The 27657-nt window shown below is 59.7% G+C and overlaps 5 protein-coding genes across 6 annotated transcripts; 3 read left to right on the plus strand and 2 right to left on the minus strand.

The window, feature by feature from the left end:
• Positions 1 to 1947: 1947 nt before the first annotated feature.
• On the plus strand, positions 1948 to 5886 carry LOC139593767 (tubulin alpha-4A chain). The gene is made up of 4 exons (XM_071435112.1): positions 1948 to 2084; positions 4143 to 4365; positions 4500 to 4648; positions 4832 to 5886. Exons 1-4 carry the CDS (start codon positions 2082 to 2084, stop codon positions 5801 to 5803), a joined length of 1347 nt encoding a protein of 448 aa, XP_071291213.1. The 5' UTR covers positions 1948 to 2081; the 3' UTR covers positions 5804 to 5886.
• A 1698-nt stretch (positions 5887 to 7584) lies between these two features.
• Positions 7585 to 12060, plus strand: LOC139593766 (tubulin alpha-5 chain). The gene is made up of 4 exons (XM_071435111.1): positions 7585 to 7741; positions 9345 to 9567; positions 10109 to 10257; positions 10469 to 12060. Exons 1-4 carry the CDS (start codon positions 7592 to 7594, stop codon positions 11438 to 11440), a joined length of 1494 nt encoding a protein of 497 aa, XP_071291212.1. The 5' UTR covers positions 7585 to 7591; the 3' UTR covers positions 11441 to 12060.
• Positions 12061 to 12593: 533 nt separating this feature from the next.
• STK16 (serine/threonine kinase 16) lies at positions 12594 to 15060 on the minus strand. 2 transcript variants are annotated; one of them, XR_011680392.1, is made up of 8 exons: positions 14903 to 15060; positions 14052 to 14271; positions 13846 to 13979; positions 13652 to 13772; positions 13482 to 13577; positions 13290 to 13411; positions 12931 to 13203; positions 12594 to 12820 (listed from the first exon to the last, which is right to left on the minus strand). XR_011680392.1 is itself a non-coding variant. In XM_071435122.1 (7 exons), exons 1-7 carry the CDS (start codon positions 14986 to 14988, stop codon positions 13065 to 13067), a joined length of 918 nt encoding a protein of 305 aa, XP_071291223.1. In that variant the 5' UTR covers positions 14989 to 15060; the 3' UTR covers positions 12594 to 13064. The 2 variants fall into 2 exon arrangements, 1 of the variants encoding a protein (XP_071291223.1); XM_071435122.1 differs by having other exon boundaries at positions 12594 to 13203.
• A 52-nt stretch (positions 15061 to 15112) lies between these two features.
• GLB1L (galactosidase beta 1 like) lies at positions 15113 to 20778 on the plus strand. The gene is made up of 16 exons (XM_071435118.1): positions 15113 to 15689; positions 16079 to 16251; positions 16558 to 16708; positions 16961 to 17021; positions 17280 to 17374; positions 17750 to 17930; positions 18010 to 18068; positions 18196 to 18317; positions 18493 to 18533; positions 18816 to 18934; positions 19046 to 19120; positions 19199 to 19288; positions 19408 to 19521; positions 19799 to 19930; positions 20255 to 20467; positions 20544 to 20778. The coding sequence occupies exons 1-16, from the start codon at positions 15636 to 15638 to the stop codon at positions 20760 to 20762; spliced, it is 1899 nt and encodes a 632-aa protein (XP_071291219.1). The 5' UTR covers positions 15113 to 15635; the 3' UTR covers positions 20763 to 20778.
• Positions 20779 to 20923: 145 nt separating this feature from the next.
• Positions 20924 to 27587, minus strand: ANKZF1 (ankyrin repeat and zinc finger peptidyl tRNA hydrolase 1). The gene is made up of 15 exons (XM_071435117.1): positions 27227 to 27587; positions 26846 to 26955; positions 26351 to 26453; positions 25768 to 25952; positions 25376 to 25491; positions 25115 to 25268; positions 24695 to 24917; positions 24417 to 24518; positions 24075 to 24230; positions 23884 to 23982; positions 23192 to 23456; positions 22604 to 22715; positions 22330 to 22497; positions 22151 to 22221; positions 20924 to 21547 (listed from the first exon to the last, which is right to left on the minus strand). Exons 1-15 carry the CDS (start codon positions 27345 to 27347, stop codon positions 21427 to 21429), a joined length of 2106 nt encoding a protein of 701 aa, XP_071291218.1. The 5' UTR covers positions 27348 to 27587; the 3' UTR covers positions 20924 to 21426.
• Positions 27588 to 27657: the final 70 nt, after the last annotated feature.

Genomic DNA, 27657 nt, shown 5'->3' on the forward strand with positions numbered 1-27657 from the left:
CTGAGCAGTTAGGCACTGACAAGATGCAGCTGATTGGTGCTCCCTGGATTTAGCCAGATGTTCTTAAGCATTTCAAAAAAGCTTAGACATCTGTTTGGGCATTTCAGATCAGAGGCACGTGGGGATGCGCAGCTCCCCATGACTCACGGCTCTCTTGTCAGTTATTCCCACTGTGATTGCCCAACAAAACAGCATCTGAGTGGATATTTTCACTGTGAACATGCATTTGCAGCATTGACAAATCAGGGACATTTCACTCTCAACCCTCCACCACCATGGTACATAAACTAATCCATGATTTTGCACTCCTGGGTACCATCAGATCATTATGTGAATCTTCAGAATTTGGTGAACTGCACAGCCTGAAATGCTGCTGGCTGCCTAGCTCTGCTTCCAACCACGCTGAAGGCATTCATGCTATAAATGCCCCAGAATTAATTGGCACCATGGAATTAAGGAGGGTTCTAGGACACACCCAGTGAGAAGTGACTCCCTGGCATCCACTACATGTTACAATGAACACCTTGGTGAAGATTTTCACAGGGATGGTGATACCATCACTCCTTTTCACTCCAATTAACTTCTGGGGCTCAAATTTTGATGCCTCAGTGCTACCAATTACTCTCTCACTCTCATGGACTGTCTGCATCAGCATGGTCTGTGTTATCTAGTGATCTCTGAGGTCACTCAAAGGACATTTATACCACAGGGAGGCATTTCCAGAGTTATCCAGTCACCACAGAATCCTCTGCAGGTTCAGCACCACTTACTACCTGGGGCATCTCTGTGGGAAAAAAAAAAAAAAACAACACAACACAAAACTCAGTATTTTCCCATCAACTTGATTAAACCCACTCTGATCCTCTGGCTCAGCCATTTCTGCAGGTCTCAAAAATGTGTTGCTTAGACACCAGCACAGGCTTTGCAGCAGTACTCTTGCAATCAGTCATTTTTCACATGCTCATCAGTGAAGGTGACACTTTCCAGGTGACTCAGGCACAAAGAAAGGCTATTGTGGGTGGATAATTTAGGTCCAGCTTTCAACTTTCAGATCAAGCTGAGAGATGACAGCACTTTTCAGTGAAAAATCATTAAGTCAGAGTGCTGAGGCAGATGCAGGGCTGGTTCTGCACCACAGTGGATGCTTTGAGTATTTTGGAGGGGGTTGGACACATTATTCATTGTAGTAAGGCCAGACATCAGTGAAGTCACTGTAGATTCCAATAAAACCCCTCCAAGGTGCTCCAAGCTCTCCCTACACCCTCACTATTCATTTCATAAAGCTTTGTGAGATCAGATCAAACCAGGGAAGGTAATGCAGAGCCAGGATGGAGAAGAAGCCCTTTGGCAGGCTTTCAACACAGCCCTAGGGCACAACTGTGCTTGAGGGGGCTTGACACAAAGGACAGGATTGAGTTTTCCTGCTTTTTTTCTCAGTCATCTCCAAAGAGGTTAGGAAAGTTTGGGCTCATCTCTGGAGGGTTTCCTCCACCAGGGTTTCCTCCAGAAATTCTCCCAGGTGTTTTTCAAGAAGCCTTGGGTGGCTGCCAGAGACCTGGCTCACTGCTTGCTCAAGGATCATATCAGCACCTAAGCCCACCAGGAGGGAGGACCTGGGCCAGGCTCTTTGCTGGCTTTCCTGCTTCAACCCCCGGAGTCTCTCCTGGTTAGTGCCTGGATGGTGCCATTCACCAGCAGGACACCAAGCTGGAAGGTGCCATCTCTGTTCTTCAGCAGAATCCCTCTGCCAAGACTGGCAAGCATAGCAGGAACAACACTTATGCCCCACTGCCCTTTCCTCGGGGGGACCCCCGGGTCTCCCGTGCCCCACTCAGGGGATGCTGCTCCCCGAATGCCCTACCAGTGCACCCCGCCAGGCAGCACAGCCCCATCTATGCAAATCTATGCAAATATGCGCAATGCACGCGAATCTGTGAAAGCGCTCGGGGCGTCCCGGGCGGGGCGGCCCGCCCCGGAGCGCCGGTGCCGCCCCCGGTATAAGGCGGCGGCGGCGGGGCCGTCCCGGAGCGCGGAGCTGCGGCAGTTCGGGAGCAGGCAGGTCGTGCGGCAGCGGCGGCATCATGGTGAGTGCCAGCCCCGGCTGCTCCCTCCCTCCGGTCCCGCCGGTGCACCCCGGAGCGGGCTGGGCTCTCCGCGCCTTCCCGGGAGAGCTCTGCCGGGAGCCCAGCCATGCGGGCAGCTGGCGACGGGAGTGCCCGCCGTGCTCGCCCTGCCTTTGCCTGGCTTCGGCCTCCTCCGGAGCTGCTCCCTCCCCGGCTCTCAGCAGCCTCCCTTCTTTAGGCATCCCCTTGTACCCGCGGCAAGGAGGCCACCAGCGAGCCCCGCGGCTGCGGAGACGGTGCTCGGGCGGACACGCCACGTCTCATCCCTCTCCCACTTGTAGTAGTGTCGGTTCCTGCCCGTGTCCCGCGGTGCCATCCCCGGCTGCGGGGAGTCTGCCAGCCCCCCACGCTGCTGGCTCACAGCTGAGCTCCGGCAGTAAGCTGTGGCTTCCTTCACCCACTGCCCTGCTCCAAGGGTGGGCATCACTGTGGGTGGGCTTCCAGGCTGCCCTGCCGCCGTGGTCCTGCGGCCATCTCTGGCTCGTGAGCTCTCCAGCTGCCCTGGAGAGCATCCCAGCCCCAAGGTTTCCCGGGCACCCTGCCTGCTGTCCCACCTAGCCACACTCCCAGCCCATCCTGTGCCAGCCCCTGCCGTGAAGAAGGCAGAGTCTACTGGCTGGTGAGCAGCACTGCTGCGTCCTGGCGCTGCTGGGCTCTGCCCAGCCTGTTGTCAGCGCTGGGCCCCACAGAGCCGGTCCTGGCTGCTGCCTGTTGTTGGGAAGAAGTGCAGTGAGCAGCATAACCCTCTGCCACCCCCACACTGATTCACAAGGACCCTTGCCAGGGAGCAGTCCTCTCTCATCTCCTCTTCCTTGAGGTGCTTGCATCTGTGCCAAGTGTTTTCTGTGCCCTTCTGTAGAGGATCTTGGAAGACTTACCTCAGGTCTTAAGTCCTCGGGTCTTACCCTTGGCTTCTTGTGTTACACAACATTTATGGACCTGCTGGGAGGGATAGGTGGGGTATTGACTTGTTCTTCTTGCACCTCAGCTTTGGGAAAGGTGAGGATATGGGCTTCTGCCTCTCGCCATGGCTATCAAGGGCTTATTATTTTGCCATGCCTCACTGTCACTGCTGCCTCTGAAAGGCAGCACTGAGAGCACTTTAGATGCAGAGAGCCAGGACATGCTGCATCCTGTGCAACTTTGTGGGACAGCAGCCATTGCCCTGCTCCTGCAAAATGGCTGGTTCCACCAGCTTCCTGCCAGCTGACTCATTGTGGGGCACCATGGCTCTGGAAATCCGCCTTGATTTGGATGCTCCTCTGACTCAGTTGTGCCTGATGACACATCCAAATCCTTGGCAACAGCAGGTCTAAGGCACTGAATACTTTCATTCTTACCAAAAAAACTGCAGGCTCTGGGGTACCTCACCTGAAGGGAGTGAGGTTGTAGAGCCCCTCACCTGGCTTCTCCTGGGGGACCCTTGAAGCTGTGAGCTAGGATACCCTCCCACCTCAGCCTTTCTGTTGACTTAAAAAGTGCAGCTAATGCTTCCTCCCCCTCTAGAGCTAATTTAGGGAAGCTGAGCCTCAGAGCATGGCAACCATTCATGTTTGTAAATCTCCCCTCTTGTTGGGCAGCCATCCTCAGTGCCCTCAGCTCCCAGTGTCCTGGTGGTGCTCTGCCATCTCAGCCTCCAGCTCTGTTGTTGGATTAGCAACAGGGGCTGTGCCAGATGCTGCAGGGCCTCAGCCCTTAAGCCACATGGATATTTGGGCAATGAAGATGATGCTCACTGGATGCTATCCAGGGCTGTGGTTTAGGCCAGTCCAGGGTATGGGTGGCCTGATATCCTGGGCTGCTGCAGATGGGTCTTGATCTCCTTGGGCCCCTGAGGTGGTCAGTGCAGTGATGAGAGGCAGAGCACTAGATTTGGGAGAAAGCAGAAAACTGAAATGGAAACAGGCACCCAGGCACCAGGGCAGAGTGGCTTGCCCAAGCCCTTCCAGGGCTGTGCACTTCCCACAGTGATTGCATTTCTGGTCTCTGCTGGGATGTGACCCTGCCTCCCCTCCCCAGCGCGAGTGCATCTCCGTGCACGTCGGCCAGGCCGGCGTCCAGATGGGCAACACGTGCTGGGAGCTGTACTGCCTGGAGCACGGCATCCAGCCCGACGGGCAGATGCCCAGCGACAAAACCATCGGCGGGGGGGACGACTCCTTCACCACCTTCTTCTGTGAGACTGGGGCTGGCAAGCACGTCCCACGGGCCATCTTCGTGGACCTGGAGCCCACCGTGATTGGTGAGTGCACCCTGATTGGGCTCTGAGAGTGGTCATTATTTTGGGCAACAACCCATTGCAGGATGCTCCCAAGAGTGCTCCTGCTACCTTTCCCCAGATCCAGTTAGCAAATCTATTTTGCCACTCTCTCCTAGATGAGATTCGGGGAGGAGTCTACCGGCAGCTCTTCCACCCTGAACAGATGATCACTGGCAAAGAGGATGCTGCCAACAACTACGCCCGTGGGCACTACACCATCGGCAAAGAGATCATTGATCAAGTGCTGGACAGGATCCGTAAGCTGGTGAGTGACTGCAGAAAGGGGATGTGTCTCCCTGGACTGGGGTCGAGCATCATTAAGGGGGTGGGAGCATGGGGTGAGCTCTGCTGCACCTTGGGAGGAATCTGCAGCTACACAAACAAAAGTCTGAAACTTCCCTCCAGCCAAGTCAGTGCTTGAGGGAGCGTTACATGTCTCTCTCCACAGGCTGACCAGTGCACAGGCCTCCAGGGCTTCCTGGTGTTTCGTAGTTTTGGAGGTGGCACCGGCTCTGGATTCACCTCCCTGTTGATGGAACGACTCTCTGTTGATTACGGCAAGAAGTCCAAGCTGGAATTCTCCATCTACCCAGCACCACAAGTCTCCACTGCTGTGGTAGAGCCCTACAACTCCATTCTCACAACCCACAGTACATTGGAGCACTCGGACTGTGCTTTCATGGTGGACAACGAGGCCATCTATGACATCTGCCGTAGGAACCTGGACATCGAGCGCCCAACCTACACCAACTTGAACAGACTCATCAGCCAGGTTGTCTCATCCATTACAGCATCACTACGGTTTGATGGAGCCCTGAATGTGGATCTGACCGAGTTCCAGACCAACCTGGTGCCCTACCCTCGCATTCACTTCCCCCTGGCCACCTATGCTCCTGTGGTTTCTGCTGAGAGAGCTTATCATGAGCAGCTGTCAGTGTCAGAAATCACCAACTCGTGCTTCGAGCCAGCTAACCAGATGGTGAAGTGTGACCCTCGCCATGGCAAGTACATGGCCTGCTGCCTGCTGTACCGCGGGGACGTGGTGCCCAAGGACGTCAACGCTGCCATCGCCACCATTAAGACCAAACGCAGCATCCAGTTTGTGGACTGGTGCCCCACGGGCTTCAAGGTGGGCATCAACTACCAACCACCCACGGTGGTGCCAGGGGGCGACCTGGCCAAGGTGCAGCGCGCCGTCTGCATGCTCAGCAACACCACGGCCATCGCCGAGGCCTGGGCTCGCCTGGACCACAAGTTTGACCTGATGTACGCCAAGCGCGCCTTCGTGCACTGGTACGTGGGCGAGGGCATGGAGGAAGGGGAGTTCTCCGAGGCACGGGAAGACATGGCTGCTCTGGAGAAGGATTACGAGGAAGTGGGCCTGGACTCCTACGAGGATGAAGATGAGGGTGAGGAGTAGAGAAGCTACAGGCCTAAAAAGGACCATGCTTCCTGCCCCTATTGTCTGCAGAAACCCTTTGCAATAAACCATTTCAGATCTTCCGTGTGTCCCAGTATCCCCCCAGCTGTATCGGTCTCTTGCCAGGTCAGGTGTGTGGTGAGTGCTTCAGCCCTGCTACTGGTGCTGCCATGCTTCCTCCCAGGTCTTCTCCGGCCGCAGATCCCCCCTTGGCTGAGAGCCCCATAGCAGAGGGATATGTCCAGGACACACGGCAGGCTCTAGGAAGGTGCTGGAGGACGTCCACCAAAGGGATTTGCAGGAGTGCTGCTGATGTGATAGAAGTACCAAATTTAGGCATTGGGTCCTTTGTCTGGGAGTACCTCTGCCCTCGGCCTGCCCTGCTCTGCCTTCCCCCTGGGGCAAGTGGCCCCACTCTACCCAGCCCACATCATCTTCTGCATTGTCCCCATTCTGAATCCTCTCACTGCCCTGCCTGGTGGTAAGGAGTCCCAGCATCAGCTCCTGCCTCCAGCTGCAAACCAGAGATTTCTGTTACCCATTATCCAGTGTGCTGTTTCCAGAGATTAATTTTCCCTGCTTACCACTAATGCTCCATCTATATTGACCCACGGGGGGCTGTCCTCCCCTGCCCTCCTCCTCCCAGCATGCACTCGTGTCCGCTGGAGGGGAGAGTGGGGGCCAGCCCTGGCTGCTGGAGCACAGCCAGGCACTCATCCCTCTGCACAGGGCTGCTGGCACTGCTCTGCTTGCCTGAGACTGGAGTGCCAGGCTCAGACTGAGCAGTGGCTGCTGCTGCTATACCAGGGCAGGAGTCACTGCCCCTCACATCAGGTGCAGCTCTGATCCACTCCTTATGTCTTGTCTGATTGTGGGGAAAGGAAGGAATCTGCTCCTTCAGAGTAATTTCATTGCTGACATCTCCCTGTGTCTTCACAGACATGACTGCCACCAGAAGGATGTAGGAGTTGGAATTGTGTCCTAAGCTTTTTCTAGAAGTTATCCTCACCTCTGACCTGGACAAGGGACCCAGTAGTGTCTCCTGGCATGGTGCTGAGCAGCAGAGGTGCATCCATCCCCATGGCCAGGGAGGGGTAGCTGTGTGACCCAAGGTCCTGGCATCGAAGACAGAGCCTCTCCCTGCTCAGGCAGCACTCAAGGCTGATGGTCCAGGCATCCTCAGTAGCAGGATCAGCCCTAGCCTTGGCAGGGGTGTCTGCACTGGCCAGGGCTCAAACAGAGCTGCTGCTCTGAATGTAGTCACAAGTTATTAACAGCAAGCAGGCTGCAATGACCCTTTTTTGGCAGCCCAGATTTGTCATGCAGATCTGCAGCCTCACAGGGTTGTGCAGCACTGCCTTTCTGTCCCCACTGGGAGAGAAGGGCAAACCTTGGCTGGAGCCTCCCAGAGCATCGATGGCAAAGGGAGATTTGGGGGACAAAATGGGCTCCTGAATATGATTCATGTCTCTACCGTGTTTCTCTGCCTTTCTGCTGTTCTAGAGGCCCAGGTGGACTCAGGGTCTCCCCATATCCCTGGGGGAGCTGGTAGCAGAATAGGTTAGGGACTGTTCTACCTGCTCTGCCTCCGCTGCGGGTGGCTCAGCCCTGCCCGTCACCCCTGAGGGCTGGTCCCCAGCCTTCCTGCCGACAGCCTGGACCGCAGCCCCCGCCTTCCTTCGGGCAGAGAAGGGGGAGCAGCTTCGGGCCCCGCACCTCAGGGTTTCTCCGCAGCCGGGAGGACCCCGCCGGGCTCCCGCGGCCCCCGAGGGGGGGACTCCCTCCCGCATGCAAGTGTACCCAAATAAGGGGGCGTGGCGGCACAAGCCCCTCCCACCTATAAGAGAGCGCTGCGGCGGGGATTGCAGCAGCCGCAGCTCCGCGCCGAGCCCCGTCGCACAGAGCCCCGGGACAGCCCGCACCACCCGCCGCAACATGGTGAGTGCGGGCCGGGGGCGGGCACGGCGGCGGGAGGGCGCCCGGCACCCCCGGCAGTGCCCCCGCAGCACCGTGCCCGCTGGAGCCGTCGCGACGCGCCCCCTCCTTCCCCGCCGTGACCTTGGGCAGCGCTACCGGCCCCTGCCCGGGGGCAGCCGCGCCCCCGTCGCGCTGTGCCCCCCTGCCCGCCGCCACCGGCACCGGGGCGCCCGCCCCCCCCACCGCCACCGCCACCGCCGGCGCAGCGCGGGGGGGCGCTGGGGACAGACCGGGGTGACCTCTCCGGCGGGGAGCGGTGGCCGCGGATGGACGGGGACAGCTGCCGAGGGCGGAGGCGCCCGCCGGGCACAGCGGGCCGGAGCGGGGCGTTCGGTGGGGCTCTCCCCGCGGCAGCGCCCGCCCCGTCGGGGCTGGCGGCGGGGAACCTCTATGGGGGTCCCGTCCCTTCAGTCCCGTCCCGCGGGCGTCTGTTAGCGGCGGAGCGGGCTGGGGACGCTCTCGGAAGCGGGCACTGGCCGCTGCCCCCCGCCCGGGGCCGGAGCTGTCTATATTTAGCGGCTCAGGAGTGGGTCGGGGCCGTGCCAGAAGGCGCAGCGCAGAGCTCTGCCCACCGCAGCGCTGCCCGGGCCCTGCAGGGGAACCTGCCCCCAGCTGCCCGCCCCTCCTCTCTGTGGCTGGGGCTGCTCTTGGCCCTCCCGCGGGAAGAAGGAGCCCTTGTCCTCCCCGAGTGCTGGGCCAAGCACGGACCCCGTCACGGCTAAGGGCACTGTGCAGTTGGGGAATGCAGGAGTGGATTGCTCCAGGACCTCGAGGCTGAGTCGGGGTGTCCTGCTCAGGGAGGCAGGGATGCCGGGAGCAGTGAAACAGGGATGCTAGGACTAGCAGAGGCGGGTGCCAGGGACAGGCAGAGGAGGGATGCTGGAGTAGCGGAACAGGCCTGCACCTCCTGAATGCAGTGCATGAGGCACATCTCCAGCTTGCAGCCTGCTCCTCAGCACTTCTGCCAACACGGGGTTTGCAGCACAGCGTTGGAACTGTGTAGCCCAGGGAATCTGTGCTGCCTCAGAAACTGCTGGTCTTCATTGCCAGTGCTTACCTGGCTGCCACCTACCTCCCTTGCGTCCCCAAGGCCACAATACTGCTTATCTGGCTCTGGAGCCGCAGGCAGAGGGGTTTGCCCATGCTGATTGCCCCTCATGGGTTAAATGTGTGTACCTGTCAGCTCAGCTCCTCACTGGACTGCTGTTGCATGGGGAAGGGGCTGAGGCTGCTAGGGAGAGTAGCTGAGCCAGGCTCTGCTCCCCTTACTGCTGGAGGACAGGCTCAGCCAGAGTCCATTGAGCTGGTGGCCCCTAGTGAGGGCAGGGGCCAGAGGGATGCCAAAGCTGGCTTTTGGTCCAGCATGGTGCCTTTCATGGCTGAGAGCAACACCAGCTATGGGGAGTCACTCAGGAGGTCACCCAAAGGAAAATGTCCTCTCTGGCATCACTGACCAGAGAAGGTCCGGCGTGGGTGACTCTGTGGCACTGGCACCAGCTAGAGCCCTCCCTGGAGCAGGCAGGACAGAGTTGTGCCAGGCTGTGACCCTGCCTCCCCTCCCCAGCGCGAGTGCATCTCCGTGCACGTCGGCCAGGCCGGCGTCCAGATGGGCAACACGTGCTGGGAGCTGTACTGCCTGGAGCACGGCATCCAGCCCGACGGGCAGATGCCCAGCGACAAAACCATCGGCGGGGGGGACGACTCCTTCACCACCTTCTTCTGTGAGACTGGGGCTGGCAAGCACGTCCCACGGGCCATCTTTGTGGACCTGGAGCCCACCGTGATTGGTGAGTGCACCCTGATTGGGCTCTGAGAGTGGTCATTATTTTGGGCAACAACACATTGCAGGACGCTCCTTGGAGTTCACACAGCCTGAGGTGCCCCCAGGGGTGGGTAGCAGGCAGCTGATGCTCGTGGTCTTCTGACAATATCCTGCACCAGCTTCGACCCGAGGGCCCTTTTTTTTCCCGGGAGAAGCCACAAACATGAGCACCTGCTTTTGTTTGTGAAGTGTCGTAGAGTCAGCAGTGCTTGTACCACATGTGCACAGAGAGAAACCAGCCCAACCGGCAGGGCAGCTCCTGCTGCGCTGTGGGCAGGCAGCTCCTGAAGGGTGGGAGAAGCTGAGCTGTGCAGGGAGGTGGCAGCCACCTCCTCATGCCAGAGAAACCTGATGCTGGCGTTAGCTCTGCTGACGTGTGGGTCCTTGGCCATGCCAAGGGCAGGCGGAGCCCATGAGGGACGGCTGCTGGCACCCACGTGTCTGCTTGGCGGCCGGCTCAAACCAGCAGCCTCCCCTGGGCTCAACCTGCCCCTGTTCTCTCCTAGATGAGGTTCGGGGAGGAGTCTACCGGCAGCTCTTCCACCCCGAGCAGCTGATCACTGGCAAGGAGGATGCTGCCAACAACTACGCCCGTGGGCACTACACCATCGGCAAAGAGATCATTGATCAAGTGCTGGACAGGATCCGTAAGCTGGTGAGTGACTGCAGAGAGGGGATGTGTCTCCCTAGACTGGGGTGCACCATCCTGCTGGGGCTCAGAACACACTGCAAGCCATGCTGCGCCTTGGGTGGGATGTGAATCTGACCAGGGCAGGGATACACCAGGTCCTGAAGGGACTTGTGGGCAGCCAGATTGTCACAAAGAAATGTATCTCAGAGTAATCCCTCCTCATCTCTCTCCACAGGCTGACCAGTGCACAGGCCTCCAGGGCTTCCTGGTGTTTCACAGTTTTGGAGGTGGCACCGGCTCTGGATTCACCTCCCTGTTGATGGAACGACTCTCTGTTGATTATGGCAAGAAGTCCAAGCTGGAATTCTCCATCTACCCAGCACCACAAGTCTCCACTGCTGTGGTAGAGCCCTACAACTCCATTCTCACAACCCACACTACACTGGAGCACTCGGACTGTGCTTTCATGGTGGACAACGAGGCCATCTATGACATCTGCCGTAGGAACCTGGACATCGAGCGCCCAACCTACACCAACTTGAACAGACTCATCAGTCAGATTGTCTCATCCATTACAGCATCACTACGGTTTGATGGAGCCCTGAATGTGGATCTGACCGAGTTCCAGACCAACCTGGTGCCCTACCCTCGCATTCACTTCCCCCTGGCCACCTACGCCCCTGTCATCTCTGCAGAGAAGGCTTATCACGAGCAGCTGTCGGTAGCCGAAATCACCAACTCGTGCTTCGAGCCAGCTAACCAGATGGTGAAGTGTGACCCTCGCCATGGCAAGTACATGGCCTGCTGCCTGCTGTACCGCGGGGACGTGGTGCCCAAGGATGTCAACGCTGCCATCGCCACCATTAAGACCAAACGCAGCATCCAGTTTGTGGACTGGTGCCCCACGGGCTTCAAGGTGGGCATCAACTACCAACCACCCACGGTGGTGCCAGGAGGGGACCTGGCCAAGGTGCAGCGCGCCGTCTGCATGCTCAGCAACACCACGGCCATCGCCGAGGCCTGGGCTCGCCTGGACCACAAGTTTGACCTGATGTACGCCAAGCGCGCCTTCGTGCACTGGTACGTGGGCGAGGGCATGGAGGAAGGGGAGTTCTCCGAGGCACGGGAAGACATGGCTGCTCTGGAGAAGGATTATGAGGAAGTGGGCCTGGACTCCTACGAGGATGAAGAAGAGGGTGAGGAGTAGAGAAGCCTCAGCCAAAAAAGGACCACGCTCCTTCCCTGTGTTACCTGCAAACCCTTTGCAATAAACCGTTTCAGAGCCTCCGTGTGTCCCAGTATTCCCCCAGCTGTATCGGTTTCTTGCCAGGTCAGATATGTGGTGAGTGCTTCAGCCCTGCTACTGGTGCTGCTATGCTTCCTCCCAGTGCTCTGCTCCAGCTCCAGCTTGCTACCTGTGCAGGTAAGAGCCCTGGGGTCTAGTCCCTGGTGCCATGGCACACATCCCACCCTACTCGTTGCTCCAGCCAGGGGTGGCTACTGCTTCCTCATGTGATATATGGCCCCATGTTGTATCCTGGAGCTCAGGAGAGCAGATTTAGTCTGAGCAAGGAAAGAATGGCAGCTTTTAGGTCTTCTCCTCAAGTGCAGCCCAAGGGTAGGTGGGCTTGCCTGGAAAGATAGTGGTTGAAGCAGTGGGAGCAGTGCAGCCCTGCCCCTGTGGTCACCATCCAGGGCAAGGAGTGTGCCCAGTCTCTGGTGCAGTGGGTGCACCCTGCAATGGCACCCAGCATGGCACGGACCCCGCGGCTGCTGTACTGCTGTGTGCGGTGAGAGGATTAAAGGAGGGCAATGCTCCCTGTCAAACTGCTTGTCTGAATCTCGTTTTTTACCCCCTCTCCATGGGTAGCCCACCTGCTGGAGCCCCTCCAGCCAAGGCTACCCCCTGGGCTGGGGGTGTCCTCAGTGCTGGGGTGGTTGTGCTGTCCCCATGCTCTGCATACCCCCACCAGAGCAGAGCTGCTGATCCTGCCCTCCCAAGGTCCGGCAGCTTCCCAGTCTGGGCATCTACCTCCCTCTTCATGGGCAGCAGAGTTCTGCCTGTACCCCTGCCACTGCCTGCGTGCCTGTGCTGATCCCTGTCCCGCAGTGCCCAGCTCTGGAGGCTCTGAACAGCAGTGTCTGGCTCCAGCTGCAGTTGTGTTGGCTCCCAATAGGAGCATTCTGGGGCCAGGGATTAACTTTCCCTGCTTACTGCTAATGCTCTGGCTATGCTGCCTCGGCTGGCCTCCGCTGCCCTTCGCCTCCAGCAACGCTTGGCTGCCCAGCCCAGACAGCGTGCCCTGCTCTTCCCATGCCCCGGCAGAACCCCTCCCTGCAGACAGGGACACAGCCACAGCTCTGCAAGAACATACTTTACTTCAAACACAAGGCAACATCGGTGCCAAGAGCAATGGCAGAGTGGGCACTCCCTCTGCCTCCCTCCAGCACAGCACCGGGATCCGGCCCGCAGCTCTGCTCCGGGCAGCAGCAACCTTCCTGGGGCACAGAGCTGCAGGACAGCGGCCCCCATCCCCAGGAGGGGTCCCACAACATCCTCTTCTGCCACCCCCAAGGAAGGCAGCAGCTGGCAAGGGACCCATGTTTAGCAGCAGATCACATATCCACAGCTCAGGGGCACAGACCAAGGCCCAGGCAGCAACATCCAGGGCACAGAACACTCCAAATCCAACACACCTCCAGCACAGAGCAGCTGCTGTCCCCCAGGGCATCAATCCCCTCTGCAACAGGTCTGCAGGGCAGCAGGGATTAGGGCAGCTGCTTTTCCCCTGGCTCAGCCTCAGGATGTGTCACCACTGAAGGCGATGGGCTCAGATCTGTGTGGTGTCCTGCCCTGCTGGTGCTGGCTGCAGCCCCTCCAGTTGGTGGATGATTTCATTTATGCTGGGTCTCTCCTGGGGGTTCACTGTCATCATGGAGAAGAGCAGGCGTTGCAAGGCAGCCGAGTATCTGGAAGAAAGAGCGAGGGGAGGACCCATGTGGTGCACAGCACAGGGGGCCACCCAGGAACGGGGTCACCCTCCCCAGCCCTTCACCTGGTTGTGGAGGGCAACGTGAGGGGGTTCTGAACCGCCAAAGCCACACTGTCACCCTTCTGGAAGATGGCATCATAGGGGCCCTCTCCAAACATCATGCAGTACAGCACACAGCCTAAGGACTGGAGCGAGGTGGTGTCAGTGCAGCGCTGTAGCAGTGGGATGGGGGAGGCCAGAGGGCTGGATCCTTACCCAGATATCCGTACGCTCATCTATCACACACTGGCTCGGCACTGTGAAGAGCTCGGGGGCACGGTAGGAGATGGTGCAGCGCTGGGCAGCCCAGTCCTGCAAAGAGGAGGATGGGGATGAAGGGACTGGAGCAGGGACAGGCTCATGGGGTGACGTCCCAGGCCACCCACCTGCACAGCCATGGCCTCCCGAGAGCTGTTGACTTCTATGCGAGCTTGGTTCATGGAGCCCAGGTCCATCAGCACAGGCTGGTCATCCTCATCCAGCAGCACATTGGTGGGCTTGAGGTCCCTGTGGGGATGGACATCACTGAGTGCCCACTGGGGCCCCTCCAATCCCCCCAGCCAGTGCTGCCACCCCTCACCTGTGTGCATAGCCCTTGCTGTGGATGGCCTGCAGCCCACGGCAGATCCCATGGAGGATGAGGAGGATCCGCTGCTCTGGCATGAAGCTGCCTTTCTCTCTCAGTGCTTCCACCTCTCTCCAGAGGGTTCCACCCTGGCAAACACAAGCAGCTGGTCACTACTGCTGCTCCTGGGGTGGTGGGCCAGCCAGGAAAGCCCTCCTCACCTTCACATAGGGCAGGAGAAGCCAGGCTTCGTGCTTGGTGCCTTTCTCCACCATGCAGTGGGCCACCAGGCGCAGGATGTTGGGGTGGTCGAAGAGGCCGTGCATCTCCACCTCGTGCAGGGCGGCCTGGCGGTCCTCCTTGTCGTGGCACAGGATGCGCTTCAGGGCGTAGAAGCGCCCGTCCCGCAGCCCCTCCACCAGGTCCACATAGCTGAAACCCCTGCAAGCAGTCAAGAATAGCGTGGGCTGGGGGCTGTGACATCCATGCTGGGGCCTTGTACCCAGTCTCATCTACTCTCCCCAGGGGAGGGGGACAGAGGGCAGTATGAATTCCCCAGGTATGCACATCTCCCCATCTTGCAGGCACCTGTGAGGAACCCAAAGCATCCCCTCTCTGTATGAAAAACCCCACTGGCTCAAACATCCCCATTCCCACGGCTCCAAGCACCCACTTCTGACCAACCCCTCCCTGTCGCTCAGCAGGAGAATCATCTGTCATGCACAAGCACCCCCAATGCTGAAGCATCATCCCTCAACAAGCCCAAGTAATACCCCAAGCCTCAAGGTGACCTGAACTCAAGCATCTCCCCACCCTACCCAAGCAGCCCGTGCCTGAGTGTCACCCCATCCCCAAGCATGTCCTCATGCACAACCACCCCCCATGCCTAAGCATCTCCCCACCACGCCTGAGCATCACCCCAATGCCAAGTCACCTCCCATACACAAGCACGCCCAAGCATCCCCCCCACGCCCGAGCACGCCCACGGCCCTCGGACCCCCCTTGCCCGAGCATCCCTCCCGGAGCTCGGGGACCCCCGCCCGAGCCCCCCGCGCCCCAGCCCGCCGCGCACCCTTCTGCCAGGCGGTGGAGCAGGAGGTACCGCGCTCCCCCCAGGCTGACGGTGCCCCGGGAGCAGACGCACAGCGTCTGCCCCATCGCCCGGCCGCGTCATCGCCCGGGGCCGCCGCGCGTCACCGCCCGTCACCGCCCGTCACCGCCGCGTCACCCGGCGGGCGGGGCCGCACCGCCTCCGCTGCGCGCTGCCGCCGCGACCCGGACCTGCCACCCTCCGCCTTGCGGCGGGCTCGTCCCGTCCTGCAGCACCGCCCGACACCCCTGTCACTAGCTCTGTCACCAGCTCTAGCCCTCGGCCCGGGGACGGTTTCCTTTCCCTCATCCGGCAGCAGCAGCCCTCCAACGAAAGCTGCAGCCAAGCTTTCCATCACCACCGCTCTGATGGAACAAGCGGGCTGAGTTCAATGGAAGGCTTCTGCCTGCTGGTGACGCTTTTACAAGGCTCCTCTTCCCCTCACTTCGATTGTCACTGCGCACCCCACTGGGCACCAGCGGTGTGCGCGCCGGCCGGAGCTGCATCCCCTGCTGGGGTGGGCTTTGCGGGGCTGGCCAGACCTGGAGGGTCGGAGCCGCCCACGCCTTTCCCGTGGTCCCGCCCCAGCTGTTCCAGCTGCCCGCACTTAGGACCGGGAGAAGGAAGCGCTGGCCGAGCTCCTTCCCGGATCATGTGATAGTGGAGCCACGTCCAACCTCGTCCCCATCGCGGGCCTGCCGAGCCCCCGGCGAGGATGGGACTGCCGGCCCTGGGCCTGCTGCTGGCAGCGGGGCTCCTGCACACGCAGGTTAGCAAACAGGGTGGAAAGTGGACGAAGCGCACAGGACTGAGCTGTGAAGGAGCGGGTGGGCCGCCTCCCGAATCTGCCTTCCCGATCCGTGTCCCTGCTCGTCATGCTAGAGCTCCCTCCTGCAGCAGCCCGTGTCCTGCCACAATGTCCCAGCTTGCATTCCCAGCTCCTTCCCTGCCCTCGCAGCACCATCCCCACAAATGCCACCAGCCCAGCCGGGGTGTTTGATTAGCGGGAGGCTCAGCTCCTCCCTCCTGCTCTCCCAGGACAGTTTGGCATCCACTTCGGGAGAGGGCACCTCCGAGAACCAGCGCCGTCAGTGCCTGGAGGGGGCGGCTGGGCTCGGGGAGGTTCTGCAAGCCTCCAGCTCTTCCTTTTTCCTGCAGGCCTCCCCTTCAGCACGCTCCTTCCAGCTGGATTACAAACACAACTGCTTCCTCAAGGACGGTGCCCCTTTCCGCTACATCTCGGGCAGCATCCACTACGCCCGCGTCCCGCGCCCTGCCTGGAGGGACCGGCTGCTCAAGATGTACATGAGCGGGCTCAGCGCTGTGCAGGTGTAAGCCATGGCGGTGCACAGGCCCACTGTCACCACGGCCTTTCTGGGATCACTAGGAACAGAGACAAGGGTGTTGTCTGACCACCAGGGAGCAAGCACCAACATTTGCACTTGGCTGTCAACCCCCAGGTCACCCCTGCCAGACACAAGCATGAGTGTGGGCTAGTTCCAGTCCAGCCCGAGTTGCCATACTCAGCTCAGGCTGCAGGCCAACTCCCAGAAGCAGAGGGACCAGCTGGTGGGATGGTTCCCTGTCGTGCTGGGGTGTCCTTAACTCCTGCATGCTGATCTCCCCTCTCACCCCAGCTATGTCCCCTGGAACTACCATGAGACACTGCCAGGAGTTTATGACTTCACTGGGAACCGGGATGTGGAAGCCTTCCTGGACCTGACAGCTGAGCTGGGACTTCTGGTGATCCTGCGGCCGGGGCCCTACATCTGTGCAGAGTGGGAGATGGTGAGCCCTGGCCCCCAGCCTGGCACAGAGGGGTGACAGGGGGGTCTGGGAAGGGCACAGCAGGGTTGGCCCTTCTGGCTGTCATGCAGACACCAGTGCCGTGCCCGGTGTGCCCCGGCTGCTGCCCTAAAGGCCCCAGGCCTTTGTGCTGGTGCCAAGCACTAGCATTGCACTGGCTGAGTTCAGCAGTGTGCAGGCTCAGGCTGCTGAGCAGTTTCTCTGCCTCCCTCTCTGCTGTGTGTGTTTCTCCAGGGTGGCCTGCCTGCCTGGCTGCTGTGGAAACCAGACATCATCCTGCGCACTTCCAGCCCTGGTGAGGCTCAGCCTCTGGCCACCATGTCCTTATAGCCTGGTGCCAGTCCTGGCTGTCCTCCACACACCTGCCAGCTCTGCCTCTGTGGTCTTTCCCATCATCATCTCTATCCTCTGAGAGCCCCATAGTTTGTACTCCATCTCCATTTCCCCATCTCACTTGACCCTGCCCCATCTGCTGTCTTCCTCCTGGCAGGCTGGCTGCAGGTGGGCTGGGGTGGATGCTGTAGCCAGCCCTGCCCTGCCTCTGTCCCTCCAGCCTACCTGGCAGCTGTGGACTCCTGGCTCCATGTCCTGCTGCCCAAGATCAAGCCACGCCTGTACCACCAGGGAGGGAACATCATCAGTGTGCAGGTAAGGGCCTCTGAGGCCCAGTCCCATGCCCTGCTCTGGGTCATCTTTGGATGTGCCCCAAAAAGCCACCAGTATCCCCTACACAATGACCTTACCCAGCAAAGCTCAGATAAATCCCTCCCACCTTCTGGACCTAGATTTAAATCCAAGGGCTGGGAAACTGAGGTACCACAGAAGTGGTTTGAGGGACACTGACGGAGCTGGAGCTCACAGTGGGACTGGAAGGTTATGCTCAGGATCCCCTGGGGGGTTGTCAACACATCTGATGATGTCCAGAGGAAAGGGAGGAGGTTGGTGCTCATCCCCATGGGCAGTGGGACCTGTCTGCAGCCCTGCCACGTGCATACTGCCTGCCAGTCCCTGCCCCGCTTGCAGGTGGAAAATGAATATGGGAGCTACTATGCCTGTGACCATGGATACCTGCAGCACCTGCTGGGCTCCTTTCGGGCACTGCTGGGCAGCGAGGTGCTGCTCTTCACCACCGACAGCGCGCGAGCCCAGGAGCTGCGCTGCGGCACCCTGCAGGGGCTCTACGCCACCGTCGACTTCGGGCCAGGTGTCCTATGGGGGAGGAGGAGAGAGGATGGGGGTCCCTCCTCTGTCCTGCTCAAACCTCCCCCTCTGCACCTCCACAGGATCCAATGTGACAGAGGCGTTTGGTGCCCAGCGCCGCGTGGAACCGAAGGGACCCCTGGTGAGCTTGGCATGGATGCTGTGTGGGGAATGACCCGCGACAACTTTGGGGAGGCAGAGGCGCCAGGCAGTGAGGCAAGGAGGGGCGCTGGGCCCAGGCTGCAGGTGACAGTCTCTTTGTCCTCCAGGTAAACTCTGAGTACTACACAGGTTGGCTGGACTACTGGGGTGAGGCACATGCCAGCACCAGCGCAGCGTGGGTGGCCCGGGGGCTGGAGGACATGCTGCAGCTGGGAGCCAGCGTCAACATGCAAGTAGTCAGCTGGCAGAGGGCGCAGCCACCAGGGCAGCGGGCATCACCTCTTGCCTTCATCCCACTGGGATCAGGCCAGCAGGGACTGTGGGTGCTGGAGGGAAGGGGCAGTGCCTGGTGAGCCCCTGCTGGGTCTGGGGGTTGCTGACCATGCTCTCTGGGTGTATCATAGGTACATGTTCCATGGAGGGACGAATTTTGCCTACTGGAGTGGTGAGTAGAGCCTTGCTCTAGGGAGGGAGTGGCACACTGCAGGGCTGGAGGGCTTTCTTTGGCCATCCCTGAGAAACCTGCTTCAGGCTCTTGTTCTGTCCCATGGGGCAGGTTGACACATAGCCAAGGGCCCTTGAACCCAAGCTTGTCTTCTCCTGGGGACTCCTTTCGTGCCTATGCAAGGGCTCACAGTTCTGGGTCATGCCCCCCCACGTTGCACTGCAGCCAGCCTGGGGCTGGGTTCCATGCCCTGGGCTGTGCTAGAGCCCCTTCCTTGGCCAGGTGCTGACTACAAGGGCCAGTACAAACCAGTGACCACCAGCTATGACTATGATGCCCCCCTGTCGGAGGCAGGAGACCCCACTGAGAAGCTGTTTGCCATTCGCACGGTCATCAGCAAGGTAACAAACCTGGCAGGAGTAAGGGGACAGTTCTGGGCACTGCTGCTTGTACCAGCAGGGCAGAGAACAGCTCCCTGCTTGCCATGGGGCAGCTGACAGTCTGCTGTTCAGTTCCAGCCCCTGCCAGCTGGCCCGATGCCACCTGCCACCCCCAAGTATGCCTATGGCTGGGTGGCCCTGCGCAAGGTGAGTGCCCATCCTGAAGGCCGTACTGCCCCAGCGTGGCACTGCTCACCTGCCCAGCACCCATCCCTCTCTTTGCAGTATGCTGACCTCCTGGATGTCATGGATGTGCTGTGCCCCTCTGGGCCCATCCAGAGCCAGTTTCCTCTCACCTTTGAGGCCCTGAAGCAGGTGAGAGGCTGGGTGTAGTGGTGGACACTTAGTGAAACTCTCCCTGGCCCCGGGATAGAGGAGCAGAACTCACTTCCAGCTCCATTTCCCTTCCTGTGCCACTGCACTGTGTCCTGCAGATCCATGGCTTTGTGATGTACCACACACAGCTGCCCTGGGATGTCCCAGACCCAGCCATGCTGGGTGCTCCTCCCCACAGCATCTGTGACCGTGGCTATGTGATGCTGCAGAAGGTGAGGCTATGGGAGCACACCAGGGACAGTGCTCCAGAGGGCTGTGGGACCTGCTGGCAGTGGGGCTATGCCATCCCAGGGTCTTGGGGACAACCAGGGTGCCAAAAGCCATACTGAGCCTTTGCAGGGTGGCTCTTGGGCCCAAATTTGCCTCCTTTGGGGGCAGAGAGCAGCCCTGGCTCTGGCAGGCTGGCAGCAGGATGGTATGTGCCTGCTGGCAGTGTTGGGAATGGTGGGATCCAAACATGGGCCAGCAGCACGGACTTTGTGGCTTTAGGAGTACCAGGGAACGCTGGAGCGGGACGGGCAGACAACACTGCGTGTAACGGGCAGGGCAGGGGACAGCCTGGACATCCTCATGGAGAACATGGGCAGGATCAGCTTCGGGGCCAACACCAGTGACTTCAAGGTAAGGGGAGAGCGCCCTGAGGCTCCAGAGGGGATGGCCTGGCAACCCATGTGACCAAACACCCTCTCTACTGCCACCTGAGACAGAGTCCGGCCTTGCTGGGGCTAATCCCAGCCCTGCTCCCTGGTTCATCTCAAACCTGCCAGGACAGGGCTCAGAGACTAGCACCCCTCTCCCACTTAGGCTGCCACAGCGGCCAGGGCTCTTCACTCCTTAGAGGGGATCCCATCCCACCTTCACTGCTGCCAGGGGGACACGCCCTGGGACTGCCCCAAGTGTCCTGGCAGATACTGTTTCTTCATTTCCCCTCCTGTTCCATCTCAGGGCTTGCTGGGAAACCTCTCACTGAACTCCAGGCCTCTCAGCAACTGGCTGATCTATCCCCTGGCCATAGACACTGCAGTCCAACAGGGCTGGCCCCACACTGCTCTGCCAAAATCAAGTGGGGGCCGAGTGGGGCCAGCCTTCTACACTGGGACCTTTGAGACACCTGGCATCGCCTGGGACACCTTCGTGAAGTTCCCAGGTTGGAGCAAGGTAAGGCAGTGCATAACTGGGAAAGGGGTAAGAGTGGACCAGGACACAGCTCAGTGCCATCTCCATCATCTTCCAGGGACTGCTGTGGATAAATGGCTTCAACCTGGGCCGGTACTGGAGCTGTCGTGGGCCCCAGCAGACCCTCTTTGTGCCTGGCTCAGTGCTGCACGCTGGCCACCCCAACAACATCACAGTGCTGGAGCTAGAAGGGGCACCTCCCACTCCCCTCCTGCTCTTCCTTGACCGACCCCTTTATAACAGGACACTTGGCTGCAGCACCACGGCCACAGAGTAAACACTGCTGGGCACTGGCCTTGCCTCTCACTGGGGCTGGGGAAGCACAGGGGCTAAGGAAAGTGGCACAGACCTCTGGGGGCAGGTAGGGCCTGTGTTAAGGAGTAAGGGACCCAGGACTGAGCTTGATGTGCATGTCAATGCCACACTCATCCCAAATAGTTCCAGTGACCATGCTGATTCCCCCATGGCCAGGGGGTCAAGGCACCTCTTTATTGACAATGTAGGCAGAGGAAGTAGCTGCTAACATGATGGCTGAGATGCTGATGGCAGCCAGGAGAGGACAGGTAAAAGCACAGCCTTGATGGTGTCCACAGGCATGGCTGGAGGTAGCTCAGGGCTGCAGGGTCTGTATGTGTCAGGATCTGTCCTTACACCTACAGATAGCAACCTGTGAGGTAGCCATGAGAAAAGCTGGCAGCAGGACCCCTGGCTGAAGCCAGGCCACCAAACAGTCCCAGCCCCTCACACTGGCACATGGAGACCTCTCAGTTATTAACTTTGCCAGAGTCACCACCCAGAGGGATATTCATGCCCAGAGAGTGACATGGCCAGCTCAGTCCCTCTGACCATTGCTGCTGCACAGGCTCTCCCTTGCTGCACAGCCAGTGCTCAGCCACATCCCCACCACAGTGGTCCTTGGCAGGTGGCAGCAGCCTCCAGCGTTAGGTGTGGCCAGCCTGGGCCCGGCGGTGTGTTTGCAGGCAGGCCGTGGAGCAGAAGGAGAAGTCGAGGTAGTGGAAGGGGATCCGTCCCAACAGGGACTCTCCACACTGCCAGCAGCGGCTGCAGGAAAGAGCAGAGCTGGCCCTGAGCAAAGGGGACGCTTGTAAAAGAGTTAGTAGCGGAAAGGATTCCCTGTCTGGACTGTGACACAAGACACCTGCAGCCTGAGGGAGCTGGGGCTCCTCTGGTCCCACAGGGCTGATGTGCTCACCCCGTGGCCTGGCCAGGACATACTCCCTGGGGGACATGGTCTGCCAGAGCGTGATGTGAGGTACTTTGAGGCAGAATGAACATTTAGGTGTGAATACCACATTTAGGGGCTTGGCCCTATAAAGGTTGTAAAGCCCCTGCCCCGCTAAGCATGGGGAATGCTGGCTACCAACAAACCTGGTGGGGTGGCAGAGGAAAGTAAACAGGGACACAGGAGTGGCTGGGGCGTTGGCTTGCTGCAGATCTGGCTGGAAGTGGACCAAGTCATCCTTAGCAAAATATTTCAGGGGAGCGGGGCAAGAGAGGGAGGAAACTTTTACCCAAGCACTAGTGGGAATTGAGTGGTCAGGAATAGCTTTGGACTGGAAATGAGGACTGGAGCAAGAAAGACAGGGAACAGCTGTACTGACATGGGAGGATTTGTCTTCAGAGCCATGCTGCTGGGATGGTTACCTGATGTTGGCAGGAGTCGTGCTGGTGTCCTGCAGCTGTGCAGCCAACCTCCTCTCAGCAGCCAGTGCCCTCTGGGGAGCAGAGACAGCTCAGCCCCTGCAGCCCTGGGAGCTGCTGTGCCCAGAGCCCACCACATCAGCACCGCCCCCTCTGGGCTGGATCCCCTTCCCAATCCTCACCTTCTCCCTGTCAGACAGGGCTGCAAACCACTGCTTCCTTTCCTGCTCCTGCTCCCGGCGGTGCTGCTCCTCCCACTGTGCTTGCTCCCGTTGCTTCCGCTGGGCTTTCTGTGCCCGCTTCTTCTCCAGCTTCTTGGCCTCCATCTCCTGTGTCAGGGGCCCTGGCACCTGAGGGCAGGCAGCATCTCCCACTGAGCCGGGGCAATGCACGAGTGGGAAGGGAGAGCTTTGCTCTGGGGCTCCCCTGTGGGTGAGGGCAGCGGGCAGGCCCCACCTTGGCACGGCTGTAGTCGTACTTGTCTGGATGGGCCACCATGAACTTGCGGAAGGCATTGCGGGTCCGTCTGTCAGCAGAGGTGCAGTATGGAGTCCTCTCCTGCCTGTCCCTGTGAGACAAGGGAGACCAGCTTGCTCACACTGCCATCTCACTGTTTGCATCCCACTGGGCTGTGAGCCCAGAGATCCCCCAGAGATGAGCAGCGTGTACTGCAGGCCACAATATCACAGCCAAGGAGGGGAAAGTTCCTTATCCCTATACCAGAATCCTCCAAGTCCTCCTTGCCTCTCAAAGCCCCTGCATGGGGCTTTTGTCTCATCCTGGCCCTTGGTGGAACAGCCCACCAATAAAGCTGGGTGCACCTTGAGGCAGTGCCCCCTGCTGCCATGCCAGACCAGGCAGGCAGAGAGAAGGGTGGTTCAGCTCCTAGCCCTCCCATAAAAACCCCAGACATCCCAGGTCACAGAGACCAGTACTGGCTGTCCCAGGACAAGAGTGGCACCAGTTTCTTGTGGCTGAGACAGGAGTGAGTTGCTGGACTCTCACAGCTGGAGTTATGAACCACTGGGTGCCCTGCAGCCATACCTGAGGGCAGGGTCCGCTCCTGCCTGCAGCAGCAGACACACAGCCTCAGCCCTGCCAGCCTGAGCTGCCACGTGAAGCAGGGTGGAGCCCTGCTCGTCCACGGGCTGGTTCAGCAGGGAGCGGGCCATATCCAGAGACTGCCCATCCTCACTGTGCTCTGGCAGGCCCCCATTCTCTGGCACTCCCAGGAAGTGCCGCAGTGTCTGCACATCCCCTGTCTTGCAGGCAGTGAACAGAGCATCGCAGAGCTGGGTCTGAGGGTCTCCTGTGAGGGAAGAACAGGAGGGGAGTGTGATGGGCAGATTGGGCAAAGCAGCACTCTGGTCTGGCCAGGGAATACACACAATGCCTCAGCTTGCTAGCTGGATTTGGGCACTGCAGGATCTCCAGCACCTTCAGAGTCTGTGGCCATGTGCTATGGCATTGCTAGGCACTGTTGTCAGCAGCCAAGTCTCCTCCTGCAGTAAGACCCACTCTAATGCCCCCAACACACCTGGCTTAGCCAGGTGCTGCCTGGTCCCCTTGGCTCCAAACACACAGCTCACTCGAAAGCACATGACTGCAACTGCACTAAAGACTTCTCAGACCCAGCTGTTCTGGGTATCTGCATGACAATGTGCTCTTCACCCCACTGAAAAGCCACCAGTAAATGGGGCAGGCATCCAGCCAACACAGCTCCCAACACCACTTACCTCCATTGCTCCAGGGAAGCAGCCCAGCCTCAGCCTCCCCCTGAAGCTCTGTCACTGCCTCCAAGCCAGGCTGCCCACCAGTCTCTTTAGCACACGGCCCTGCACAGGCAGCACGTGAGGAAGAGGGTCAGAGTCAGCCTGCATCCCAGCCATGGCCTTCCTACACTGTCCCTGCCAGTTCTTCCCCTCACCTTTCTCCACCTTCTTGTCCCTCTTCTTCCTCCTTTTGCGGTTTCGCTTGGGCATCACTTCGAACTCCCGGAGGTCCAAGGTCCCCAGTGTCACTTCCACAGTCTCCAGTTCTCCTGCAGGGCTTTCTTCCTCCTCTTCCTCCTCCTCCTCTGGGGCTGAGGAGGGTGATAAGACTGGGGATAGGGCTCCACACACAGAATTCGGGGCTCTGAGCCAAGAACAGCCTGTCTTTCTCCTGTCCAGCCACACTCTGAAGCTGCAAATCTGGCCCATGCCCATGCCATAACATCAAACCCCTCCTGCTTGCTCAGAGTCATGTCTCCCTGCATGGTTCAACTCACCAGTTGTGTCCTCCTGCGGGGGATGCACCTCTGCCTTCTGCTGCCTCTTCTGCCAGACCTTCCTGGGGGACCCAATGATGTCCTCCAGTGGCGTGTCCTTCCCTGGGCAGCAAGGGTGCTCCTGTCACTACCTGGGGACAGGGAGCACCCCATGTCTCCAGGGTCTGAGGGCTGAAGAGCTAGCACCTCCACCCCACAGGGTAGTGTCCCCTAATGCACGAGGGACCACGTCACCCCACCTGCCCTGACCCACAGGCACAAGGGCTGGCCCAACTCACCATACACCTGCAGGCTGGCCAGCGTGGCGTGGACTCGCAGCACCTCTCGCAGGGTGGCCCTGCGGGTGCTGAGGGGGATGTGGCAGATGCGAGGGTCCCCTCGGGTGAGGGGTGGGCTCCTGCCACCGAAGAGCAGCGCACGGTTGTGATGAGGCGCCCGGAGGAAGATGCGCTGAGCTTCACTCAGGTGCTGTGCCCAGGCTGCCAGGAGGTCCTGAATATCCTGGGGAGAAAGGAGAAGCTTTATGGGATCCTGAGCACACTATATGGGCAAATGTAGCTCTGGAGCGGGGACAAATCCAGAAGACAGTAGCCTCAGTTGAGCCCTGCCCCTTTTCCAGAGCCCACCGCCCCTGCCATGGCCCCCAGCAGCAGCCTGGCAGAGGCAGCAGGAGCACTCCCTGCCAAGTGCACCCTCACCTTGAGCAGAGCAGCCTCGTTGTAGCGGCGCAGGGAGGCCCCAGCGGATCTGGGGGCTGAGCCCGGGGTCTGGGCGTCCCGAAGGCCCTGCGCTGTGCCCCGCCGTGCTCGCACCGTGTACCGGTGGAAGGTCTTGTGCTCCTGCACCTGCAGGCTGTGGAGAGGGGCAGGCATAAGCCACAGAGCTTAGTGTGCGTGGCATTAACATGCAAAAGCAGCTGCAGCTGACTGTGCTCAGAGGGACAGTCCCGCTGTACTCACCCCCGGAACACTGCTCCTGCGAAGTGCCCGCCACCCATCATCAACACAACCCAGCATGTGCTTGCACTGAGGCTCTGCAGTGATGCTGTCAGCTCCACCGGCTCCTCAATGTCACCCTGATACACAGACACACTTGTTAGTACCCATGGTGTTACCTCCTTACCTCCTGCTGTCCCCAGGACAGAGACCAGCCTCTCTGCTAGCACCAGAAGCAGGTTTTTGGGAGCACCCCAGAGCCAAATAACAGGCCACCAACAAGTCTGGGGCTCTGACCTGGCACCAGAGTCCACCCTTCCTACCACAGGAGGTAGAGATGTCAGAGAGACATCTACGCCCAAGTGCCCCCCACCTTTTCTGGACTCCCTCTCCCAAACAGCTGGGCTGTGACTTGCCTTCCCAGTGAGCAGCACACAGCGGTAGGCAGAGATGAGCTGGCCCTTGGCATTGCGGAGCAGCACTTTGTGGGAGCGGGGAATCTGGGGGGTCTGGCCAGTGTCACTGACAGAGGGCAGCAACTCCGACTCACTGCTCACATCAGAGCTATCTGAGTCAGATCCTGAGATGCTGGAAACATCACCTGCAAGGAAAAGAAAGATGCAGTGAAATAAGGCAAAGATTATTGAACAGCCTCCCCAAAACTCTCTAGGTGACTTCAAGGGCACTTTCAGAGCGCACATGACCCCAGAAATGTTCTGTCAAATAACCCTATATATCACAAACAGGCTGTGACCCGGGGAGATAGCAGTTTGGAGCTCTAGATCCCCAGACATGCTTAGGCAGGGGCTCAGTTAAAACACCCCCTTCTGTCTATAACAAATCCTAACAGCTCAGGAGCAGTGCTGGACCCTGAGAATACCCCGCAGGGACAGAATAAAGGAATCCTGCAGTAGCAGAGGGCTTCATCCCTGTACAGAAAAACCCCAGTGAGGTTCCTGACAGCCCCTGGGCTCCAATGCAGACAATCCAGCTTCTCACCTGTGCGGGTTTTCTCCTCAAACACTTCTTCAGGCAGCGTCCGGCGCCCCAGGAGTCGCTGCTTCAGATTGAAGCGGTGCCAGTCAAGACGGTAGTGCTCAGTCTGTGGAGCAAGAAAAGCATGAGCTGGCAGCATCCTGGTGGTCCATGAAAGCCATCACCACCAAAGGGCATGAGGTGACAGACCCCAACCACTAAACTGATGGCGGGCTCCTTCAGCAGTCCTGACTGGAAAATCACAGTATTTTAAGGAGTTACCCATGAAACAATTAACCTGAACAAGTACAAGGCCTCTGCTGCACTTACCCTTTACTTCCAGTAAATGATGCCTTTAATTGATAACATACGAGGTTTGAGTGCCAGATCCCAATAGGTTGTGAGCAATGGGGAAACAGCCAGCACTGGGCTGCACCATGCTGGGGCTGAGCTTCCACAGCAGGATCCCACCACTCATGCCAGCCCCACTCCCACTCCATACTGCTCAGCCCTGCTCACCTGCTCCTCCCGGCTCCCAAACACCTGCCCGCAGGTCAAGCAACACATCCTCTCTGGCACCTCGGCGACCCCATGGGGCTTCTCCTCACAGCTGGCTGCTGCAGGTTTCTCTGGAAGAACAAGGGAGGGCTGTGCACAGGCAGCCCTGCAAGGAGTGGAGCCTCCTCGGTCCCTCCTCAGCCAACCCAAAGAAACCTATGGTTGAAAGAGCTTCGGGGACTTTGGGGTGTCACCAAAAGTCGATTTACCCACCCACCAGGTAGCTCCCATGGCCAAGCTCCAGGGTGATCGCCCAAGCTGAGTTGGGGACGGAACACAAATCTGTGGCAGACACGAGCTTAGATAACCTCCCTCCCGCCGTTCCCGCGGAGCCCCACGCACCGTGGCTCGCAGGAGCCGGCTGGGCAGCACCCGCATCCGCAGCAACTCCGGTGACCAGGCTCAGCCCGTGCAGGAGTTCAGGGTCCTGGGCGGCCTCAAACACCGACCAGCTCTCCGGCATGGCTACTGCTTCCAGGCACGGGACAGCGTCTCAGGAACGGGCCCGTCGAGAACCAGTGACCGCCCCGACACTGGCCCCGCGGGCCCGCCGCTCTGCCCCGGTGCAAGCTCTGTGTTCGGGACAATCCCGCACCACGCCCGGCGCCCGTGCGCGATCCCCCTTCCCCAAGCCGCCTATCCGCGTCAGCCCCGGGCCGCCGCACCCCCGTCACCCCCGGGGCCGCTCCCCCGTGCCCGCCCCGCCGCTCACGCGCGGCCGCCGCCGCCGCCGGGCCCGGAAGCGCCGCTCGTCACATCCCGCGCGCCCATTG

This window comes from Agelaius tricolor, unplaced genomic scaffold (genome assembly GCF_023055355.1).
Source record: "Agelaius tricolor isolate 1412-34295 unplaced genomic scaffold, bAgeTri1.0.p SCAF_10, whole genome shotgun sequence".
NCBI lineage: Eukaryota > Metazoa > Chordata > Aves > Passeriformes > Icteridae > Agelaius > Agelaius tricolor.

What these genes read in the sequence shown, in the direction of transcription:
- LOC139593767 (XM_071435112.1), top strand. An exon ending in CCTGGAGCCCACCGTGATTG is followed by an intron (nt 4,366 to 4,499) that starts GTGAGTGCACCC and finishes ACTCTCTCCTAG; the next exon opens with ATGAGATTCGGGGAGGAGTC. An exon ending in TGGACAGGATCCGTAAGCTG is followed by an intron (nt 4,649 to 4,831) that starts GTGAGTGACTGC and finishes CTCTCTCCACAG; the next exon opens with GCTGACCAGTGCACAGGCCT.
- LOC139593766 (XM_071435111.1), top strand. Translation starts at nt 7,592, where the DNA reads ATGCAAGTGTACCCAAATAAGGGGGCGTGGCGGCACAAGCCCCTCCCA. An exon ending in GCACCACCCGCCGCAACATG is followed by an intron (nt 7,742 to 9,344) that starts GTGAGTGCGGGC and finishes TCCCCTCCCCAG; the next exon opens with CGCGAGTGCATCTCCGTGCA. An exon ending in CCTGGAGCCCACCGTGATTG is followed by an intron (nt 9,568 to 10,108) that starts GTGAGTGCACCC and finishes GTTCTCTCCTAG; the next exon opens with ATGAGGTTCGGGGAGGAGTC.
- STK16 (XM_071435122.1), bottom strand. Translation starts at nt 14,988, where the DNA reads ATGGGGCAGACGCTGTGCGTCTGCTCCCGGGGCACCGTCAGCCTGGGG. An exon ending in CTCCACCGCCTGGCAGAAGG is followed by an intron (nt 14,272 to 14,902) that starts GTGCGCGGCGGG and finishes GACTGCTTGCAG; the next exon opens with GGGTTTCAGCTATGTGGACC. An exon ending in GGGAGGCCATGGCTGTGCAG is followed by an intron (nt 13,578 to 13,651) that starts GTGGGTGGCCTG and finishes TCCTCTTTGCAG; the next exon opens with GACTGGGCTGCCCAGCGCTG.
- GLB1L (XM_071435118.1), top strand. Translation starts at nt 15,636, where the DNA reads ATGGGACTGCCGGCCCTGGGCCTGCTGCTGGCAGCGGGGCTCCTGCAC. An exon ending in CACCGTCGACTTCGGGCCAG is followed by an intron (nt 17,931 to 18,009) that starts GTGTCCTATGGG and finishes GCACCTCCACAG; the next exon opens with GATCCAATGTGACAGAGGCG. An exon ending in CCTTTGAGGCCCTGAAGCAG is followed by an intron (nt 19,289 to 19,407) that starts GTGAGAGGCTGG and finishes TGTGTCCTGCAG; the next exon opens with ATCCATGGCTTTGTGATGTA.
- ANKZF1 (XM_071435117.1), bottom strand. Translation starts at nt 27,347, where the DNA reads ATGCCGGAGAGCTGGTCGGTGTTTGAGGCCGCCCAGGACCCTGAACTC. An exon ending in TTGGGAGCCGGGAGGAGCAG is followed by an intron (nt 26,454 to 26,845) that starts GTGAGCAGGGCT and finishes CTTGCTCCACAG; the next exon opens with ACTGAGCACTACCGTCTTGA. An exon ending in GCTTCCCTGGAGCAATGGAG is followed by an intron (nt 23,457 to 23,883) that starts GTAAGTGGTGTT and finishes CTTCCCTCACAG; the next exon opens with GAGACCCTCAGACCCAGCTC.